The sequence below is a fragment of the Panthera tigris genome, chromosome D1 (assembly GCF_018350195.1).
Source record: "Panthera tigris isolate Pti1 chromosome D1, P.tigris_Pti1_mat1.1, whole genome shotgun sequence".
In the NCBI taxonomy this organism is placed as follows: Eukaryota; Metazoa; Chordata; class Mammalia; order Carnivora; family Felidae; genus Panthera; species Panthera tigris.
In genome coordinates this window covers 114,134,624-114,155,814 of record NC_056669.1, presented here as the reverse complement: position 1 = coordinate 114,155,814, position 21,191 = coordinate 114,134,624, and the positions used below count along the sequence as shown (strand labels likewise).

Sequence of the window (21,191 nt, the reverse complement as noted above, 5' to 3'; positions counted from 1 at the left end):
CGTCTGCCTTTCCGGGGGGATGGCTGGCCCAGAGAGCGGCCCAATTATCTGTGGGAAGGGAGGACTGAGGTGCCCCTGGGAAGGCGTCCCCTGATAATTGTAAATGTCGGGTGATGATTCCAGGTGTTTTTTTTTTCTTTTTTTTTTTAATTTTTTTTTAACGTTTATTTACTTTTGAGACAGAGAGAGACAGAGCATGAACGGGGGAGGGTCAGAGAGAGGGAGACACAGAATCCAAAACAGGCTCCAGGCTCCGAGCTGTCAGCACAGAGCCTGATGCGGGGCTCGAACTCACGGACTGTGAGATCGTGACCTGAGGTGAAGTCGGCCGCTCAACCGACTGAGCCACCCAGGCGCCCCTGATTCCAGGTTTTTAGTTGCAAAGTGGGATGACCATATTGAGGACAAAGGTTTACAGACCTGCCTTCCTAAATGCGGGCGTGTGGTGAACACAGCAGCAAGGGGCGAGGCTCCCGGGGCTTCCGGAAGGCACAGCCCCTTCCGTGCAAGGCTGGAGGAAACAGTCCCCGCCTTCCCTGAGTCAGTGCGATTAGCAGGTGCAAAGTCCACGGACCCTTCCCTCCTCTGCCCTGGCAGTCAGGCAGCCTCTGAGAGCGACTGAGGGCTAGGCCCCTCGGGATGTCCTCCCCTCTTGCTGACCCAGCGCCTCGTTCTGCATCTGCAAAAAGGGCCCGTGAGAGCTCCCGCCTCTGGGGAATTGCACCAGGGGTTGGACCCGCACGCACACCCATCTCGTTCTCACCCCGCAGGCAGTAAACCGTGCCCAGCGTCTCGCCGGCCTCGGCCAAGGGAGGGCGAGCGCCAGCACAAGGACAGCCAGGGCGAGGTCTCCACAGGCGAACCAGCCGGTCCTTCCCCCGGAGCCGCAGATCGCCTTCGCCCCCGGCCTTCTGCCTCCCAGGCCACAACGCGGGGCACAGGCCCTACACCGCCGCCCACACCTTACTGACACGGCACCCGTTTTTCTGCATCTGCGAGACTGTCCCCTCTAGGCCGTCACATTCAGAACCAGCGGGCAGCTGCCAAACAGGGGCTGTTTCTGATGGTTCGTATTTTGTTTTGTTTTGCTGTAATTGTCTTTTTTTTTTTTTTTTTTTTTGGTCTTACTTGATACAGTGAAGCGCACATTTCAAAGTGTTTTGACAAATGTCTCCACCGAGTGTCCGCTGCCCCTTAAAGATCCAGGGCTGAGGTTCTCAGACGCTCACATGCCGGGGAAGCGTCCTCGCTGCCCCACGGCTCCTGGCTCGGTGGGTCTGGGCGGGGAGAGAACGGACATGTCGAGAGTTCCTGGGACCTGTTGCTACTCACCTGCCCACACTCCTAGGCATCTGGGGCGAGTATTTCTATCGCACCAGAAAGCTCCCCTGTGGCCCTTCTGGTCAGCTCCAGCCTCCCCCAGAGGCAGCCCGCCTGTCCGTGAACTTCACACGCTGGAATCCTTGGCATGCGTCCTTCGGTGTCTGGCTCCTTTCAGGCAGCACAGTGCTCCTGAGGGTTGTGCAGGGGCACTGCCGGGGTCACTAGCCCTTCCTGTCGTCGCAGGGTAGCATTTCCCTGCATGGGGCCACCAGCCTGTCCTCTTCTCCTGCTGATGGATGTTGGGTTGTTTCCAGTTTGGGGCTGGAATAAAACTTCTATGATTATCTGTGTGCAGCTTGTTGCGTGGACGTGTTTTTATCTGAGGAGCAGAAGGGCTGGTTCACGTGGTCAGTAGGTGCTGAATTTCATACAAGAAACCACAAAACCCTTCTCCCAAAAGTTCATTCGCACCATGGTACATTCCAGAGTTCCACTCCTCCACGGCCTCCCCCGCGCTGGGGATTGCTGGCCTTTGGGTATTTTTGCCATTTGAGTAAGAGATTGGAGATATTTCCCTGTGGTTTTAACTTAATCAGCTTCTTCTGTGGCGTGTCTTTCCTACTTTTGTATTTCCATGACGAGTGGAAGGTTCTTTCAACAAAGATTGACCAAGTCGAGAAAAATGACCCCTGACCTCTACCTCATAACATGCACAAAATCAGCCCGAGATTCATCAAAGACTAACACGAAAGCCAGGGGCTCCCGGGTGGCTCATTCAGTTGAGCGTGACTTCAGCTCGGGTCACGATCTTGCAGTTTGCGGGTTCAAGCCCTGCGCTGTTCTCTGCACCGACAGTGTGGAGCCTGCTTGGGATTTTATCTTTCTCCCTCTCTCTCTGCCCTCCCCTGCTCATGCTCTCTCTCTCTCTCTCAAAAAATAAATAAACGTAAAAAAACACAAACTAATATGAAAGTCAAACTAAAACATCCCTAAAAGAAACCATCGGAAAGTGTTTTTGTCACTTGGAAGTAAGCAAAGATATTTTTAGAGAAGATACAAAAAAGCACTTACCATAAAATTAAAAATTGTTATGTTGAATTTCATTAAAATTCAAAATTTCTCATTAAAAACTCTGTGAAGAAAAAATGAAAAGATAAGCCACGGACTTGGAGGAAACACCTACAATACATACACATCTAACAAAAAACTTGGTCCAGAATGAAGAACCACATAGCAATTAAGAGAGAGAGAAGGGCGCCTGGGTGGCTCAGTCGGTTAGGCATCTGACTTCGGCGCTGGTCATGATCTCATGGTTCGTGAGATCCAGCCCCGCGGCGGGCTCTGTGCTGACAGCTTAGGGCCTGGAACCTGCTTCGGATTCTGTGTCTCCCTCGCTCTCTGCCCCTCCCCCACTCACACCCTGTCTCTCTTTCCTTCAAAAATAAATAAACATTAAGCAAAAGAGAGAGAGAGAAACAACCTATATAAAACCAGCAGTTATATGGTTCCTGCGACAGATTTCATGGATAGTGCCTTTGGGACACTTTCTGAACTTCATGTTCCTTATCTGGGACAGATTCCCAGAACCAAAGGCAAGGAAGGGCTCTGGATCTGTGCAGGAGAGAATGAATCCACAGGGCCCTAGTCTCCAGCCGGCTCCTTCCCAGGCAATGAGCACGTCTGTCTTGGGAGTGAGGGCCTGGAGGGGGCGCCGGGCCAGGCTGAGGGCGGGAGGTGCATCCCGGACGCCTGCAGCCCCACGAAGACTGGGGGACAGGGGCACAGGGCCGCTCTCACCGGGGCGGGGCTTCGTCGCCCGGGCGGGGCTTCGCCCTGCGGCGGAGGCGCCCTCGGCCCCGCCTTCCCGCGCCGCTCTCCGATTGGCCGGCGCGGAGGGGCCCCCGGGGCATTGTGGGCCGCCGCGCTCCGCCGCCGCTTCGCCATGTCGGGCTCCCCCGTAAAGCGGCAGAGGATGGAGAGCGCGCTGGAGCAGCTCAAGCAGTTCACCACCGTGGTGGCCGACACGGGCGACTTCCACGGTGAGGCGCGCTGACTGGCCGTGCTGGGGGCGGGTGTTCGTGGACGCGGAGAGCCGGCGGGGCCCGGGGGGGGGGGGGGGGGGGGGGCGAGGCGGCCGGGGAATCAGGGTCCTGAGGGGGGCGCGGGCCCGGGATCGGGGGGTCCCGAAGCGGGGAGGGCCGGTGCGGGTAGGGGAGGAGGGAGCGCGGGGGCTGAGGGGAGCGGGTGAAGAGCGCAGCAGGCTGGGGTGGGCAGGGGGCCCCCTCCGAGCTGTTGGGAACCCCGGGAGGGCTTTCCGAGGCTTTATGCTGCGGAAGAGATTCAAGGAGGACCTGGAACCGGTTTCCACCTGGACCCCTTGCCCACGGGGTGCAGGTTTATTCGGCACAGGTTGACCTACTGAGCAGGAACTTGAGTCAGTTCTGGGCCCAGAAAGACCAGCTTTTTGCAATCTCCTGTTGCACATCTTCCCACCCCGCCGGGGACAGCCGTAGCCGCAGGTGACTGTCAGTGGCAGGGTGTCCCCCTGGGTGGACGTCCACAGCCTGGGGCCGCGGCACTGCGTGGGTAAAGCTCAGTGCTCCTAGGAAAGCAAAGGTTGTCCTGCTGTTAAAATTTAGATTTTCCGGAGTTAGACTTGTGCTCACCGGGGAGAACCAGGGACACACAGAAGGGTGGAGGGAAGGGCGATACCGTTAATCCCTAGCGCTCCGTGCCCAGCCTAACAAACAAGATTTTCAGGAAAATTGTGAAACGCTCATGGGATGAGTGTTGTGGGGCACACAATACAGAGTGACTTCCTTTCTTTTCTGCTTTCTCATGGTGGCTTGACAAACAGGCCTTAATTCCTCTTTGGCAACTCTGAGTAAGAGGGTTGTTTATCTAGGAGAGTGAACGCGCACATTTGGCTGCCCCCTTTTTTTTTTTTTAATGTTTATTTATTTATTTTTGAGAGAGAGAGAAAATGTGGGGGAGCAGAGAGAGTGAGCGACACAAAATCCGAAGCAGGCTCCACAGTGTCAGCCCAGAGCCTGACACGGGGCTGGAACTCCCGAACCGTGATATCACCACCTGAGCTGAAATCAAGATTTGGGCACTTATTGAATGAACCTACTTGGAATTCTCTGTCTCCTCAAGAATAATAAAAAAAAAAAAAAAGAAAAGAAAGAAATATCTAGGGGTGCCTGGGTGGTTCAGGCAGTTAAGTGTCCAACTTTGGCTCAGGTCATGATCCCGCAGTTTGTGAGTTCGAGCCCCGCGTCGGGCTCTCTGCTGACAGGTTGGAGCCTGGAGCCTGCTAGGGATTCTGGGTCTCCCTCTCTCTCTGCCCCTCCCCTGCTCATGCTCTGTCTGTCTCAAAAATGAATAAACATTAACAATTAAAACAAAATCTAAACCCAAGTGTTGACATATTTTTTTAATGTTTATTTATTTTTGAGAGAGAGAGAGAAAGCACAAGTAGGGGAAGGGCAGAGAGAGAGGGAGACACAGAATCCAAAGGAGGCCCCAGGCTCCGCACTGTTAGCACACAGCCTGATGCGGGGCTCGAACCCACGAACTGTGAGATCATGACCTGAGCTGAAGTCAGATGCTTAACCACTGAGCCACCCAAGTGCCCATCATTTTTTATTTTGAACAAATGTGCATTAGTTAATAACGTATATCCATAAACATTACATAGTTGTCAATTGAGTATCCGGTTTTGTGGTCATTTTGTGAAGTGACCTTGGCAGGAGTTGGGGGTGGGGTGGGTCATACACCTCTTTGAAAATACAGTCAAAGCCATGGATGCTCTTTACTGAACAATGCCCCTGCCCCCCAGTTTCACATTCGGTTTAAGTCCCCTGGACCCTGAAGCCCACATGTTGACTCAAGATAATTATTGGTTTTGTTCTTAAGTTTGCTGAAAGTCAGGCTTCTCAAGACCTAATTTTATGTAACAAAAGGCACCATTTCAGTGCATTCCTCCGTGGATTTTGACACACCTGCATAAACACCACCCCAGAGCACTTCTTATTATTTTGAAATATAGACTCCCAGGAAGTTGTGAAATTAGCCCATAGAATCCCATGTATACTTCGCCCGCTGTCCGCCAGAGGTGACATTATATGTGACCGTGGGTGTGCTGTTAGAAGCAGGAACTTGGTGCCAGCACGGTGGCAGGCGTGGCTCAGTGTTCACCAGCTTGAAACCTGAAAGGGGGTGGGGAGCAGCACTGCCCACAGTGAGTGATAACACGCGTAGACTCTTGTGCCCCCGGACAGTTAGAACACAGACGTCCCTTGGGCCCCTGAGAGCTGCCCCCCTTCCCCGTTCCTGGAAGCCCCCAATCCGTTCTCCGTCTCTGTACTCTTGCCATCAAAGGGCACTTTGAAAATACTACTTTTCAGTCACGCAGTCAGTTTACCGCCCCAGCTAACCCTCCAGAGGTGAGCAGCGTGATGCAGGGGGCGGTGGGGCGGGGTGGGGGGTGGGCGGTGGTGGCGGTGGCTGTCGGCCGGCCCTGCTCGTCCACACTCTGCCCTGACAGTGTCGGGTCGGTGAGGCTCCGGGTTCAGCCTCCTTGGTCTCTCCTCGTTCCTGGCTTGGTTACTAAGAACAAGCTAGGGTGAAAAAAGAAAGGAGAGTGGAACGAAGGCAAGTGGTCTTGAATGTAACCGCGTGCTGTCACTCGCTGACTTGCCCGCGTGCCTGCTGGCCCCGGTGTGGCAGCAGGAAGTGCCTTTCCAGCTTCTTCCAGCGCCTCCCGGCCTCCCTTGCGCCTCAGCGGTGAACCAGCCCTCACAGGAGCACATTTCTATTTGATCTCTGGCCTTAATCTTGGTTGTTGTTTTGTTATTGTGCAAACCGCCACCCCTTGCCCAGCCTTCCGGGACAGGGAAGGAATGTGTGCAAAGTGCGACTCTGTGTCCGTGTCTGCGGGACTCGTGGAGGACTGGGGGGGGGGGGGGGAGCGAGCACCCCACCGACTCTCCTACTCTCCTTGATCTTTTCCCTAGCCATCGATGAGTACAAGCCTCAGGACGCCACCACCAACCCCTCCCTGATCCTGGCCGCGGCACAGATGCCCGCCTACGAGGGGCTGCTGGACGAGGCCATCGCCTACGGCAAGAAGCTGGGCGGGTGAGCTCAGGGCCGCAACCGCATCTTAGTTCTTGAGCCTCTTAGGCTCTGGAAGCCGGGTTTTTTATGTTTGTTTTTATCAACTTTCTCAGAGTGTAATTTACATGGAGGAAACTGCAGCCATAGGAAGTGTCCGGTTCAATGAATGTCGTTTACCGGAGCGTGTACCCTCTGTAAACTCCCCAGTTAAGGCGCAGCACCCCGAAAGTCCCTCCCTCCCCCCTTGTGGCGAGTCTCCCGGCCCCGGCAATCACCGACCTGCCTTCTGTCATTTCATTATCTCTTAACAGCTTTACTAGAGAAAGACTCGCCAAGCGCACAGCTCCGTGTGTTCTGATAAATGTATTCAGTGGTGCAGCCGTCCCCACAATCCGGTCCTGGAGTACGTGAACCTCCTAGAACGTTCCCTGGTGCCCATCTACCATCTGTCCCTGCTCCTCCCCCTCCACGTACCCCTTCCTGATGTCACTTTAAGTTTTCATCAGGGTGACCGTGCACAGCCGAGGGAGTGCCTGGGGGACGCGCGGGTCGGGGCGGCGTGCGGGCGTGGTGTGTGCCCTGCCCTCCACCAGGGACGGCCCCCACCTCAGCCAGCTGCCTGTCCCTTCTCTTGCTCTTTCACCTCGCTGTGTCCCCAAGGCCTCGGTGCTCCTGGCATCGGGTGACCGGGTGGTGCTCTTAGCGATCCCTGTGTCCAGCCACCCCACGGGTCCTCACCCGCAATGCACAGGCTGGAGATTTTCCCGTGTGCGCCGGGCTGGCGAGGACCCCCGGACGGGGGGCCGTCTTGGAAACCACTGCGCTCCGCACTCGCCTGCCCAGGCCACTGCAAGGGGACGGAGGAGGTTATTTTCGTCAGGTGCCACAAGGTGCAGGGACTCCGTTTGGAACAATGGAAGTTCTGCAGGCAGACGGTAGCGTTGGCCCGAGCTGAGCTCTTAGACGCGGTCACGGTGGTGACTGTAATGCTGTGTGTGTTTTACCATAGTTCAGGGGGGAAAAGTGTGTGTTGTTTTCTTGGGGTTTTCTGGTTTAAGAGAAGGAAGACGAGGGGCGCCTGGGGGGGGGTTAGTCGGTTAAGCATCCGACTCCTGATTTCAGCTCAGGTGGTGATCTCATGGTTCCTGAGATCAAGCCCCGCGTAGGGCTCTGTGCTGACCGTGCGGAGCCTGCTTGAGATTCTCTCTGTGCCCCTCCCCCCGTTCCTGCTCTCTCTCTTTCTCTCTCTCAAAATACATAAATAAACATTAGAAAAAGAGGGAGAAGATGAGGGAAAGGAATTTGTTTTGTAGAATCCCGTGCCCTTAAAACTAACAAGCTTTTGACCTAATTTTTTCCCTTGAATTTTAGGTCACAGGAGGAACAGATTAAAAACGCTATGGATAAGCTTTTTGTGTTGTTTGGAGCAGAAATATTGAAGAAGGTTCCGGGCCGTGTATCCACAGAAGTGGATGCCAGGTGAGGACTCGGGTGGACGGGCTCGGGGGTCCGTAGACCCGCGTGGCGCCGCAGCCTCGCTCGGTGAGGAGCGCGGGGCGGTGCCCCCTGTCCAGCGACTGGTGTCCAGCCTGTGTTCTGCGTAGGCCCCTGGAGGGGTGTGAGGGTGAGCCGGGCTCCAGGCTGGTCCTTCTCGGTGGGTGTCGTGAGGCGAGGCCGCTCCTTGTTGTCCTAGGTTGTCCTTCGACAAGGACGCCATGGTGGCCCGTGCCAGGCGCCTCATCGAGCTCTACCAGGAGGCCGGGATCGGCAAGGACCAGGTCCTTATAAAGCTGTCGTCCACCTGGGAAGGGATTCAGGCCGGAAAGTAAGTACCCCTGTGAGGGGGCTTCTGCAGCAGGTTCCCGGGTGGGCGCCGCATGGGGGGCCCTCCTCCCGGTGGCGGGGTGCGGGGTGGCCGCGTCCAGAGAGGCGCGAGGCCTGTGTGAGGCCCCAGGCTCCCGTCCTCCCGCCGGCACCACCTGTAAAGAGCCGACTGGTTGTCGTCCCAGGTGTGCTGAGCTGCCCCGAGCGGTCCCTGCCCGGAGGCCACCGACACCTGAGCCTCCGTGCCAGCGAGGGCGTCTCACGCACGATGGGATGTGGGTTTTCTGGGCCCCTTAACACCTGCGGCCACTCACCCACTTTCTGTCTCTCTGGCTTTGCCTGTTCCGCGTGTCTCACGTCAACAGAATCACAGAACACGTGACCTTTTGTGTCTGGCTTCCCTCACGTGGCAGGTGTCGAGGTTCACCCAAGTGGCAGCGTGTGTCCGGGCTGTGTCCCTGTTAAGGCTAATGCTCCCTTGTATCTACACCGCATTTTGTGTGTCCGCCTTTGGGGCCGTCACGGGTGATGCTGCCTTGAACGTCCGTGTCCAGGTTTGGGCACGTGGCGTACATCTTGGGGACACGCTCATGGGGGTAGGGTTGCCACGTCGTGCCGCCCCTCAGCGCGGTCCTGGCCGTGTCCCACTGGCTGTGCTGTCTGCGGCCATAGTTTTTCCTCCTTTACTTTGATACTTGTCATTTCTGTCAGCAGTGTTTGGAAAATCTTTTGAGAACCCTAGAAATTATTCTTGACCCTGAGTCAGTTGGTCCCGCTCACCACATCCCTTTCCCGAGCCCTCCGCGGCTCGTTGCTCCCGCAAGTGTCCCGAGTCCTTGGGCAGCACAGCCAGGCCGGAAAGAAAGTGCCATTAACATGGACACGTACAGGCAGCTGCACATCCCAGGGTCCTGGGCACCGCCTCCGACACTCACTCGTGCAGACAGACTGAGATCCGGGTCAGGATGGGGCTGAGATGTGTCCCAGCCACTTCTGTTTTGTTTTGTTTTGTTTTAATGTTTTTATTTATTCTTGAGACAGAGACAGAGCACAAGCGGGGGAGGGGCAGAGAGAGAGAGAGAGAGAGAGAGAGGGAGACACAGAATCCGAAGCAGGCTCCAGGCTGTCCGCATAGAGCCTGACGTGGGGCTCGAACCCACAAACCACGAGATCATCACATGGGCCAGTCAGACCCGGAACCGACTGAGCTAGCGAGGTGCCCCGTGTCCGAGCCGCTTCTGAGGCCACATCCGCATGGTGCCACGAGGTTGCAAACCTCTCCGAGCAGCATGGTCAGCACGTGGGTGCCTGGGCTAAGTAAGCGGAGCCTGGGGCCGTGCCCGATGGCAGGTGGCGCGCCGCACGCAAGGCTGGGCGGCGCCCGTGCGCAGTCCTCGTGGTCGCTGGAAACTTGCTGTGCAGACGGAGCCCCGTCCAGATCAGACCAGAGTCCTCTTGAGGATTAGCTGCGTCGACTGTGTCTTTCGCTGCCAAATCGGGCTTGTTTCTTCTGCACTCTCTTTCACCATCTCAGGGTTAGATGGAACAGTCCTGTCCTTCGTGAGTCCCCTGCTCAGGGACTGTTTCCCCACAGTGTCTGTCTCCTGTCTCACACTTTGATAAAGCCACCTTCCCAGAGCGCCCCACCGGCCGCTTCCGAAAACACCTCCACTTAGGTCGGACCCGCGCAGCTGCCGGGTGTCATCGAGGTGGTGGTCGTAGGAGGGCCTGGCCTCGAGCGCGGCACCTCCCGTGGGCCGGCCTGAGCTGCGGGTGCCCGCGCCGGGAACACGTATGGCTGTGCCATGCACGAGACGTGGTAGAGGCTGGCCGCCCACCGCCGCCCAGTCCTCGCTCTCCGCAGCCATACTTCTCGAACGCTGCCATGGAGGCCACTTGGAAGCTGTCCCTTGGGGTAGAAATGTGCCTAGAGGGGCCTGAGCACAGGCTCGGCCGTCCCAGCTCACTCCGCAGCGCGTGGCAGAGTGGGCATTGCCCTATCTCAGGGGTCAACCCCAGCACGTCCTGGTGGGTGGTGACGCAGGGAGGCTGCAGGATGCGGGGAGGGGGTGGGGGACAGAGGGCGGGACGGTACCGTGGTCAGGTGAGTCCGCGGGGTCTGGCCCCGGCCAGCTCTGGGAGGTGGCGTGGGACTGGGGTCCCAGGTGCAGATGTGCGTGTCTGGGCCGGGAGGCCCACTGTGGCTCCCAGGGGGCCTGTCTTGCCTTTTCTCTCTGTTTTGAATTGTGGGTTTGACGAAAATCCCAGTCACCCATCACCCACTGGCCAGGGAGAGCCCGGGTGACTGTGGCAGATGTGGGGGGGGGGGGCGCCCCGATCCCGCCTGTCCCCTGAGTGAATCGCGAGCCTCTTTCCAGGTCCCGCGGGGTCCCGCGCGGGGTCCCGGGGCCCCCCGGCCTGGCTCACCCCGCCCTGTCCCCTCAGGGAGCTGGAAGTGCAGCACGGCATCCACTGCAACATGACGCTGCTCTTCTCCTTTGCCCAGGCCGTGGCCTGCGCCGAGGCGGGGGTGACGCTCATCTCCCCCTTCGTGGGGCGCATCCTCGACTGGCACGTGGCCAACACAGACAAGAAGGCCTACGAGCCCCTGGAGGACCCCGGTGAGGGGCGCGGCGGGGCGCAGGGTCGGGGGGTGGCGGCTCTGGGCGGCGCAGTCGGCGGGGAGGCCGCTCAGGAACCCGGTGTGTGTCACCGCAGGAGTGAAGAGCGTCACCAAGATCTACAACTACTACAAGAAGTTTGGCTACAAGACCATCGTCATGGGCGCCTCCTTCCGCAACACCGGCGAGATCAAGGCGCTGGCGGGCTGTGACTTCCTCACCATCTCGCCCAAGCTGCTGGGGGAGCTGCTCAAGGACAACAGCAAGCTGGCACCCATGCTGTCGGCCAAGGCGGGTAAGGCCGCCTCACCCTGGTCACCGCGGGGCGGGTGCAGCCCGGGGGCGCGGACCGCGTCCCGCCTGTGTCTGGAGCCCAAGGGCCTGGGGCCTGAGGGGGGCACGGGGGGGGGGGGGGGGGGCGCGCAGAAGGCCCTGGGTGATGCCCGTGCTCCCAGCCCAGGCGAGCGACCTGGAGAAGGTGCACCTGGATGAGAAGGCCTTCCGCTGGCTGCACAACGAAGACCAGATGGCCGTGGAGAAGCTCTCGGACGGCATCCGCAAGTTTGCCGCCGACGCCGTGAAGCTGGAGCGGGTGCTGATGGTGAGCGCGCCAGGGCTCGAGCCGGGCAGGGCCGGGGCCTCCCCTGGGGACTCGGGGGTGTCGGCTCCTCTGGCGGCCCCGGCAGAGGGGCCGCTTCCTTCCGGTCCCGAAGGCCTTTCCTGGCACCTGTCACGCTTTTCCCTCTCCCTCCCTAGGAACGCATGTTCGGCGCAGAGAACGGAAAGTAGCCCGGAGTAGTGCCCGAGGCCCGAGGTGCCGGAGGTGCCGGAGGCCGGAGCGCGGATCTGCACCACCTGAGGGGGCGAGTGATAGGCCTGGCGATGAATGAATTGTGCATTTTTTACCGGTTGGAGCCCGGATGGATCCTAGATTCTGTGTAAAATTTTGCCTAACTCATTAAAGCGATCACTTTTCTTGTGCTCCGTTCCTGACTCGCCGCAGCCCCTCCCCCCAGCACCGCGGCCCCCGCCTTTGGCTACGACCGGAGTCCAGCCGGGGTGATGCAGTTACAGGCCCTCCCCTGGGCCTGGAGCCTGTGCCGAGTGTGGCTGGAGCCAGGGGGCGGGAGCACCCAGGGGCATCCCTGCTGCTTTGGTTCCCATGTGGGTGCCACCCGGGGGGACAGTTGGGTATGTGCCGGCTGTTACCTCCGAGCCCCGAGTGCCCAGCGTGGCGTGGCTTCGAATGGACACGTCCACGGGCGCACCACCTACTACACCGGGAAGGGCTTGTTGGCAGTGACGGGGGCCCCCGGGGTAGCCCCTCTGTCCCACCAGAAGAGGCACAGGAGGCTGGGCGAGGCTGCCCAGAAGAGGTCACGTTAGGGTCACAGGCTACCCATCTGCCCTCCAGGTAGGGAGGGTTCCAGCTGACAATTCTGGGTCTGTACAGGTGAAGACGGGGGTCAGGGACAGACCTGAGACACAGCCCTGGGTCCCACTAAGGGCCAGCAGGGAGGCCAGTGCCCCCTTCTCCCTGGGAGCGCCCACCAAGTGCACAAAGCTGTTCCCCACAGCTTTCTAGAGATGCCCAGGCCCCCCCCCCCCCAACTTTCTGCTGGGGCCAGAGCATCAGGGCGTGGTGTTGGTTCCAGAATGGCCACCTTGCCAAGGGTGGGCTTCTGGGCACAGGGCCCACGGTGGGCTGCATCACCTCAGGTACACGAGCCTGGCCCCAGCTGGCCCAGCCTCTGCTGAGAACCACCTTAGGGTGTGCAGGGAGCAGGCAGGTCACAGCAGGGGGGGCTGCTGGGTGTCTGACTGGCGGCTTTGTACCTGAGGCTCATCGAGGCCTCGGCTGACAAGCAGGCTGGGGCCAGGCCTTCCTCTCCAAGCTGGTCAACAGGCTGCACCCTAGGACTTGGAATCTGCCCCCGATCCCGACCCCGGGCCTCGGGTCTGTGTGACCGGGTACGATCAACACGCATCGAGCCCACCCACTCACCCACATGTACGGGCTGGTGACATTAGTACTTAGACCCTGCAGACCACGGAGCTCCGAAACGCCGCCCCCACCCCGAAAGGTTTCCTGTTCCTTCGACCCAGCCTCCCACCCACAGTCCATGGGTTCAAGCCCCGTGCCAGGCGCTGTGCTGATGGCATGGAACCTGCTTAGAGTCTGTCTCCCTCTTTCTCTGCACCTTCCCCATTCGCACTCACTCTCAAAATAAACTTAAAAAAAAACACACGGGTCGTGGAAACTACAATTTGTTTTACGTTTGTTACTGTGACTAATGCTGCTACAGACGCTTACGCGTTGTTCCCGTAGGTCATTTCCCGCAGGCGGACGTCAGGGTCTGTTTTAAAGCCCTAGGCATGTGGGGGCATCCCAGAGCAGCAGGCCGCCCACACCCACACCCTGCCCCTTCCGGGGGGGCCCGCGTCTCTCGAAGCCTGGAGGCACCCCCAGCCCTGCACCCTGACCTGGCACAGCCAGGGCCGAGCCACAGCGGCTGCCCGGGAAGCGGCTGTGTGGGGCGCTCGGCAGGGCCCGCCGGCACCTTGATCTGACACTCAGAAGCAAAACCATCACTAGCTCTCTGTAGGTGGTACAGATGATACCCACGAGGCGTGATCTTTAAGAAACCTGCGGTGATCCGTGCAGGCAGAGTAGGACCAAGGCCCCTGGGTGCGGGTGGCCAGCCCGCAGTGGGCACAGAGCAGGGCCACAGCGGTGTCAGGAGCTCCTGGTCCAGTGCTCCCAGCAAACACCCGAAGTGGAGGGGGCGTGCGAGCATCTCAGAGCGATCTGCGGCACTGGAAGGAGCGGCCTGAGACCCAGGGATGCCTTGCTTCCTTGCTCCTCCTTTGTTCCAAGGGGCTGGGTGCAGAGCTGGGCCCAGACGGGGAGGGGCCGGCGGAAGGGGGGACCCACAAGAAGGCCCGGGCGGCTCCTGGAGGTCCCACCGTGGGCCGCAGCCTGGGCCAGGCACCCCGAGGAGACCACAGGGTGATCCGGACGCACCGGGAAGGGGCCTCCCCAGCAAAGGCCTGCGGGGTCCTGGATGGTGCGGACCGACCGCCGCCCCAGACCCAGGTCGGCCACACGCACAGCCTCCCGCCCGGTAGGGCCTGTGCCGCTGTCACTTCTACTCACAAGCAGAGGTGCAGCTGCAAGCCTGGAGGCCGCCCGGCAGCAGCGCCGTGGGCCAGCAGTACCGCTCTGAAGACGCACAAGCACGTTTCCCTCAGGAGCGTGGTGACACCTGCCCCTAGGTCCACCCTGGCCTGGCGCAGTGCCGCCATCACAATCCGAAACCACACACCAGGCAAGGATTACAATTAGGGCGGCTCCTTCAGCACCCGCCGGTCCGGGGGCGTTCTGGGGGCCGGGAGCTAGCACAGCCCCCCAACACCCACAGCGGTGGAGGCAGCAGCCTAGGCACCGTCACCACACAAAATGGGATCCCGGTGCCCTGGCGAGGCTCAGCCTGGGCGGACGGGGACAGGCAAGGGCGAGAGACCCGGCGCCCAGGAAGACCAGGGGGCGCTGAGACCCCACACCAGGACCCCACGGCTGACTCAGACCCGCTCTGCGCATTACGTTCCCTTGGAATTCTCAGAGACCACCTATCGGCCCTCAGCTCTCCCTCTGCTCCAAAGAAAACGCCCCTCAGGGCTCAGTCCCGGAGGCCCCCAACAATCCCACAGGGTCGGGCAGGGGCCGGGAAAGTCGCTCTCAGGGGCGGTGGCAGAGGCAGGGTCCCCGGAGGCCTGAGGTGGCAGCGTCCACTGGCAGGCTGGCTGGCTCCGCGGGAAGCCATGTCACTTCCTGCAGGACAGGTCAGGTCAGGGGTCAGGCTCCGGCAAAGGGCCTGCCAGGAGCCCGCACCCCCCTGCCCCACGGCCCCTCACCGGCTGCCGCACAGGAAGAGCAGATTCTGCACAGCCGGGACGGTGGAGCTGGCGTTCTGGCCCGTGACGAGGTGGCGGTCCAGCACCACGTGCACAGCGTCAGGCTCGCTGGCTGCAGGGGCCCCAAGAGCGTGGCCTCAGGCAGTGCCCGCGCCAGGCTCGCCCCCCTCTCCCCTCGCAGGGGCCTGGGGAGGACTTGGCCTGGGCCTCCCCCAGGGCTCCGCCGCAGCTGCGGCCCCCGGCCCCCACCCAGCTCACCACTGAAGCTGGCGCCCGCGTCCTTCACGAAGTCCTCCACGATGAGGGGCAGGCGGGCAAAGCCAGGCGCCCTGACGAGCTCGTACACAGAGGGCTGCGGAGGGAGGGGGGAGGGGGTTCCCACCCCGGGGTCAGGAAGGTCCAAATCAAGCAGGGACGCCGGGGCTGGGGCTGTGCGCCGCTGCTCCAGGGGGTCCGCCCTCCCGCCGCAGGTGCTCAGACAACAAAACCATCGGGCCGCCCCTCCAGGGCCCCAGGGCGCATGAGCCAGTGAAGGAGCTGGGCTGGACGAGCAGCCTCAGGGCTGAGACCCTCGGTAGCAACGGGCAGAGTCCAGGGACAGGGTGGTGGGTACAGCCGCCCCAGGGCCGCGGGGGCACACAGTGAGATGCCCCTGCGGCTCTCCCCCCTCCCAACCTCGGCCGCACCACTGGCCAGGCCGGTCCCATGCAGACCCAAGTGGTCGGGCCGCAGTCCTCGAGGTCTGGACCCTCCCTCCAGTCTCCTGCCTGACCAGGCCCTCTCCCTCACTCCTGGACACGAAAGGTGCCGTGCACTTGACAAGGACAAAAGCAAGGTCTTGACCTGACCCCTGCTCCTTCCCCGGCATCCCAAAGTCACCCCCCCACCACACACACACACACACACACACACACACACACACACACACACACACTAAGAGCCCCACCCTGTGCTCCCCTCCCCTCGTCCAGAGCCTGTGCCTGTGCCCTGGGGCCATCTCGGAGGGCAGCAGGGGAGGGGTGAGGAGGGGCAAGCAAGCAGCACCACTGCCTGGGGCCGGAAACCCATGATCCTGGGCTGGGCACATGACTGTCACCCTTGCCAGAGGACAGTCCCCGTGCTTCCAAGCACGTATGCGGGCCTCTGAAGCCTTCTCCGGCTTGGGACCTGGGACCCTCCCTTGCACCGCACTCACCCCCGTGACGCTGTAGCCCTGGAACACCCACGACCGGTCCTCATTGGTGGCGCAGCAGAGGGCGGCGACGCCGTGACCAACAGCGCAGATGGGCTCTGGAAGCAGGGGCGGGGCCTGAGGCCGACACCCGCCGGGGCCCCTGCCCCTCTCCCCACACCTCCCAGCTCAGAGCTCCCTCCACCTATGGGGCGCGACGGGCCCAGTGACCAAACCGCAGGTGGGGAAGCTGGAGCGCATTCCCACGGTGGCAGCGGCGGCCGGGAACGACCGCTCTCTGTCCAGACCACACTGGACACAGGCGGCCCTGTTCCCACTGACAAAGGCCGCTGTGTGGAGCCCTGGGTTTCTGTCTGTTGGTCCCTAATGAGCATCCTGTCCCCATCCCTGTCAGGTCTGGGCAGCGTGCCACATCTCCACAGAACAGCCTTTCTCCTCGCCCTGCTGGCCTCCAGCCCTGAACCCCGTGACGAACAAAGCCGGCAGGTCGCCCACCCGCCTCAGAGCGAGTTGGGGGAAACAGCCACCAGCCCCCACGGAGGCCAGGAAGAGGTCACACACAGGGGGAGCGACCGAGGGGCACGTGGTGGGGGGCACAGGGAGGGGCGCCCCGCCGCGTGTGTGTGCACCTGTGCGTGCAAGCACGTGCGCCCTCATGGTCAGTCAGAGGCTCTCTGCGTCTGCCCTGTCTGCCCCCCCAAACCATCCCCACTGGCCTCTCCCGGCCGTTGGTGCCGCCCCACGCACATCCCCAGTCCCAGGGGTCACCTACTGCTCTCTGAGCGGAAGTGCTGGAGGATGCGGGCCAGGGACCCGCTGCTGGCCAGGTCGGCCAGGGCCCCGGGACAGCTGGGAATCAGGAGGGCGTGGTACCGGGCACCTGGGGGGAGACCACGGCAGTTCGGTCACAGACAGCGAGGACGCGGGCGGCTCGGTCATGGCGCTCCGCGGCAAGTGCGTCAGAAACAGAAGCAAGGGAGCACTCTGGAGGCCACGAACCCCCCCGGGATCCCGCACCTCGAGCCCCCAAGGTTCTGGCCCCCGGGGCCCCTCACCATCAATGGACTCCAGCTTGGCGGGACTCGCGTAGGCCTTGAGGCGGAAATCCTGCACCCAGCGGGCGTTGCTGTCGTTAACGTCCACGAAGTCTATGGTCCTCCCCTGCAGGAGCACCGAGAGGCAGACACCCCACTGTCGGTTCACAGGGACTTCAGAGGCTGACGAGAGCTCGGGGACAAAGGCACCGACAGCCCAGCCCCTCACCCCTCCTCGCCGCACCCCCCCAGCCACCCCTTGCTGGCCCTCATCTCCCACCCATAAGGTGGCAGCAACTGTCCCACTGGGGACGACAACGGAAACATGCCAAGTGACAGACACTCGAGGCATCGCTGTGACCCCTAAAGCCCACGCCACAGAAAACTGGAGAACCGGTGAAGGTCCATACCACCCTCGCGCACGTGTGCAGGCGCTGACCTACGACAAAAGGTCTCCCGCACCACAGTGGGGCCAGAGCTTGACGATGCCACCAAGGTCCGAGTCCTCAGCCCGGCCACCTCTCTCGGGGTCACGTCAACCTGAGGCTCCCTGCTCCTCCCTGAGACAAACAGCACTCCCCCGGCCTCACCCCCAAAAAGGTAGGAGCCCGTCCGTGCGTCTGGCTGGACTCACCCCAGGGGTGGCCACCTGCAGGTTGAAGGCGGCGCCAGCCAACGTGAAGCAGTGCAGGAAGGACTGGGCGGACACACCTGCAAGGTGAACACGGCTCTCAAAAGGCCACGAGGCTCTGGGGGCAGCACGAGGGGCAGCAGGGCACACACTCCCAGCTCCAGCCTGGAGTCTTCTCCTGGTCCCCCACCCCAATGGAGGACCCCCTCTCACAGCCCCAGCCCACAGGCCCCACCCCCAAAGGACAGGCTGTCTCCCTGGCCTGACTACTAAAGGCCTTTCCAGAAGGCAAACCCAAGTGCAAACCCAAGGGCATCGACTGAGCCCACCCCCCACTCCCCCTACATTCAGCCAGGGAGAGGCAACACTGAGCAAGCCCTATGTCCTGGGGGGTGGGCAAAGGTCAGCGGGACCCTCTTCACTCCCCTCGGGCAGGCCTCGCCCTCACTGAAGGACACTTGGCTCCCGGACCCTGCCCCCATCCCCAGTGCTGCTCACAGCCCTCTTCTGTCCACGTCTGGCCCACAAGATTCCTGGCTGCTGGGGCTGGAGCTATCTGCTTCTAAACAGGACTGGTGTGCACCCTTCCACCTTTACCCCAATCCCCGACCCCACCCCTAAACCTCTTCTCTATCTTTATTCGTCCTTTTGTACTAATACGTATGGAGCAGAGTGCACGCGCTGAGCAAAGACAGTACCCACAAATCATCCCCCAGACTTTGCCTGATTGTGCTCTCAGTTCCTTGAACACTGCTTCACCCCAGGGCCTCCTCAAGGGACTCTGGCCGGAACCCTCATCCTGCCTACAGTGCCTCGTGGCCTGGTCAGAGCTGTGCCCCCACCCCACGTCCTCAACATCCCTTCCGCACCGCACAGCCAAGCTGGCCCAACGCCTCCTCACCCTCATCCACTCCAACCAGCCACCTTTGGTTGTACCCCCCAACCTGCCACTCCAGGACCGACCCCGTTCCCCGTGGCTCCTCCCACCCTCAGTGTGGGCACAGCGCTCAGGGCCCCTGGGGCTCAGCACACAGTGACTCCACGACCTGCAATCCTCTCCCTCACCCTCTTGCGCCTCTAGAATACAAGGAGACCAGGCTCCAGAGCCAGACCCCAGGTCCCAACCCTGGGTCGCCACCTCCCCCACCACGTGACCAAGGGCTCATCACTTCCCTCCGACAAAGGAAGCACAGATGCTCGGTACAGTCGGCTGCCTCCCCGCCCGTCGGTTCGTTCCTTCCCTGCTGGCCCTGAGCGAGAATCTGCACGGAATCGCAGACCCACCAGCCCCGCTGTCCTGCTCGAGCCCCACGCCGGCCCCTCCTGGTGCCTTCACCACCTGGCGGGTCTGAGGGTTCTCTGCCCCCGCACATTTCCGGCCCCCAGAACCAAACTTCTCCAACCCCTCACCCTCCTGGGTGTGCGCAGGGCCAGCCAGCAGACAGGTGGGCACAGGCTCATGACCCACGTGCTCCGGAAGGCCCCGGCCCCCGGGGCTGCCGCCCCCCCCACCCGGCCCCTCAGAAACCCCCCGCCCCTCCCCACACTGAGGCCTGCCCGCCCCCGAGGCGGCACCTGCGGGCGCCAGCCCGGGACCCGCTCTCTTCCCACAGAAACGCCGAGGCGCGGGGCCCCCCTGCGGTCAGCCAGCGCCCCCGCGCCCGGGACACTGGCGACGCTCCCTCTCCACGGCGGGGCTTCCACCTGCCTCCCCGCCGGCGCGGCTGGGCGCCCGCCCGCCCTCGCGAGCCTCACCCTCGGCGGCGCCGCTGGCCACCAGCAGGCAGGCGGGCCGGCTCTGCAGCCGCTCGGACGCCATGGGTTCGGCCGGGGCCGGTGCGGCCTGCGCGTGCGTGAAGTGTACGTGCGTGTGTGCGCGCGCGGTCCGGGATCGCCGGTCACGTGTCGCGGCGCTTCGCTACGGGGCCAATGCGGCGCCAGGCTCACGCGCCGTGCCTCCTCCCTCCCGGCCCCGCCCCCCAGCGCGCGTCAGGGGCGGAGTCCGCCCCGTGCGACTGCGCCCTAGGCCCGAGCCCCCTCCAGCTCCGTGAGCGGGGCGGAGGGCGTCCGGGGGCTCAGACCTCGGCCCCAGAGCGCGGGCTGACTTCCCGGCGGGACGCCTCAGCGGCCCCGAGCACACCCCTGGCCCGGCCCCTGGACACAGTCAGGAGCACGGTGCCTCCCTCGTCCCTTGGGGCAGGAGCGTGAACCGGGAGAGAAGACCCCTGCCTGTGGACGGAGGTCTGCGCTCCGTGGACGTGGGTCTCTCCCTGTGGACGAAGACCCCTCCCTGTACATCAAGGTCTCTCCTCGTTGATGGAGGTCCCTCCCTGTAGGCGAAGGTGTCCCCCCCCCCCCCCAGCGGACCAGGGTCCCTTCCCGTGGATGATGGTCGCTGCCTCGTGGATTTGGACATTTAATACTTGGTCACTGAGACTGAAGACATAACGTGGAATGCCAGGGGCAAAGCGCCCTGCCCAGTGGGGCTCATGTCTTGGGGGTGAGGGCTGGGATATGGATTCAGAGAAGGTGACATTCGTTTGTTAGTGAGAAGAGCAGTGGAGTGGGCAGGCTAACGGGGAGAGGGGGTGGGGGCCGGGGTGGGAGCTCAGATGGGTAATAGGGGGGCACATCTGAGGAGCTGGATGAACCGCTCACCTGGGGCACGGAGGGTGGGCCTGGTGAGGGCAGGGTGGGAGTCTGGAGGCCAGGGAGGGGTGTGCAGGTGTCCACGGAAGCAGGGGCAGTATGGATGGGTTCTGCCTCCCCAGGATGGTTGTGGGGAGACAGAGGTATCCAGGGTCACTGGGGCTCAATGAGTCCCTGGAGGAATGTGGGTATCACTTCCTGAGATGCTTCAGGGTGCTGAGTTTGGTAAGGAAATCTAGGATGTTGTTTGGCCAAGCTGCATTTGGAGCAGTGTTTCCATAGATTGTCTAGGAGGCAGTCGGATGGGCCATCAGCAGATTCCTGGGTGTTCTCTAAGGCCTGGGCTGGAGAGCAGGGAAGGGCTTGGGCGCAAGCTGATAGTTAAGAGAAGCAGCTTCACCCTTTGGCCCCACAGGCCACCTCCAGGACCCCCTGCTTCCAGGGTGGAGGGGCGGGCAGCAGGGTTCCCCCAAGGTCCTGCCAGCCTCTGCCCTGAGTAGGGAAACCTTGGTCATGGGTAAGAAATGCCAGAGAGGGTGAGTCTAGGCCAAGGTGCATCTCCTGGGCACACCTCCTCCACCGCCCCTGGCTCTGTCCTCTGCCTGGCTAAGCCCCACACTCCCAGGAGTCCTGACTAGCAGCGACACAGTCAGGACCTCAACCCCTGCAGGACCCTCCCTCCAGAGTGAAGCAGGAGCTAGGGCCTCCTGGCGCTGGCAGGGCCTCAGGACAGGGGACAGGGGACAGGAGCCGTGTTGGGTGGGTGAGGGACTTTGGATGGAAACCAACAGGACTAAGGTCAGACCACAAGCTAGGCCTAGCCACATGAAGAGCTTCCCCGCCATGCACACTCGTGGGACCCAGGGGCTGGAGATGCCAGG

The 21,191-nt window shown here is 61.6% G+C and overlaps 2 protein-coding genes across 5 annotated transcripts; one reads left to right on the top strand and one right to left on the bottom strand.

The window, feature by feature from the left end:
• The first annotated feature begins 3,218 nt into the window (after positions 1–3,218).
• Positions 3,219–11,864, top strand: TALDO1 (transaldolase 1). Its single transcript, XM_042958035.1, has 8 exons — positions 3,219–3,362; positions 6,342–6,465; positions 7,816–7,923; positions 8,138–8,269; positions 10,714–10,889; positions 10,987–11,184; positions 11,345–11,490; positions 11,646–11,864. The coding sequence occupies exons 1-8, from the start codon at positions 3,266–3,268 to the stop codon at positions 11,676–11,678; spliced, it is 1,014 nt and encodes a 337-aa protein (XP_042813969.1). The 5' UTR covers positions 3,219–3,265; the 3' UTR covers positions 11,679–11,864.
• GATD1 (glutamine amidotransferase class 1 domain containing 1) lies at positions 11,342–19,542 on the bottom strand. 4 transcript variants are annotated; one of them, XM_042958038.1, is made up of 8 exons: positions 19,417–19,542; positions 17,665–17,741; positions 17,052–17,157; positions 16,769–16,876; positions 16,000–16,094; positions 15,063–15,156; positions 14,805–14,916; positions 11,342–14,721 (listed from the first exon to the last, which is right to left on the bottom strand). In XM_042958038.1, the coding sequence occupies exons 1-8, from the start codon at positions 19,478–19,480 to the stop codon at positions 14,715–14,717; spliced, it is 663 nt and encodes a 220-aa protein (XP_042813972.1). In that variant the 5' UTR covers positions 19,481–19,542; the 3' UTR covers positions 11,342–14,714. The 4 variants fall into 4 exon arrangements, with proteins under 4 accessions (XP_042813972.1, XP_042813970.1, XP_042813973.1 ...); XM_042958036.1 differs by having other exon boundaries at positions 17,621–17,727; XM_042958039.1 differs by lacking the exon at positions 11,342–14,721 and having other exon boundaries at positions 14,801–14,916.
• Positions 19,543–21,191: the final 1,649 nt, after the last annotated feature.

Coding starts and splice junctions, on each gene's coding strand:
- TALDO1 (XM_042958035.1), top strand. CDS start 3,266: ATGTCGGGCTCCCCCGTAAAGCGGCAGAGGATGGAGAGCGCGCTGGAG. Junction 7,924..8,137: donor TCCACAGAAGTGGATGCCAG/GTGAGGACTCGG, acceptor TTGTTGTCCTAG/GTTGTCCTTCGACAAGGACG. Junction 10,890..10,986: donor CGAGCCCCTGGAGGACCCCG/GTGAGGGGCGCG, acceptor GTGTCACCGCAG/GAGTGAAGAGCGTCACCAAG.
- GATD1 (XM_042958036.1), bottom strand. CDS start 19,480: ATGGCGTCCGAGCGGCTGCAGAGCCGGCCCGCCTGCCTGCTGGTGGCC. Junction 17,728..19,416: donor GGCCAGCGGCGCCGCCGAGG/GTGAGGCTCGCG, acceptor GTGTCCGCCCAG/TCCTTCCTGCACTGCTTCAC. Junction 16,877..17,051: donor CAAGCTGGAGTCCATTGATG/GTGAGGGGCCCC, acceptor GTCTCCCCCCAG/GTGCCCGGTACCACGCCCTC.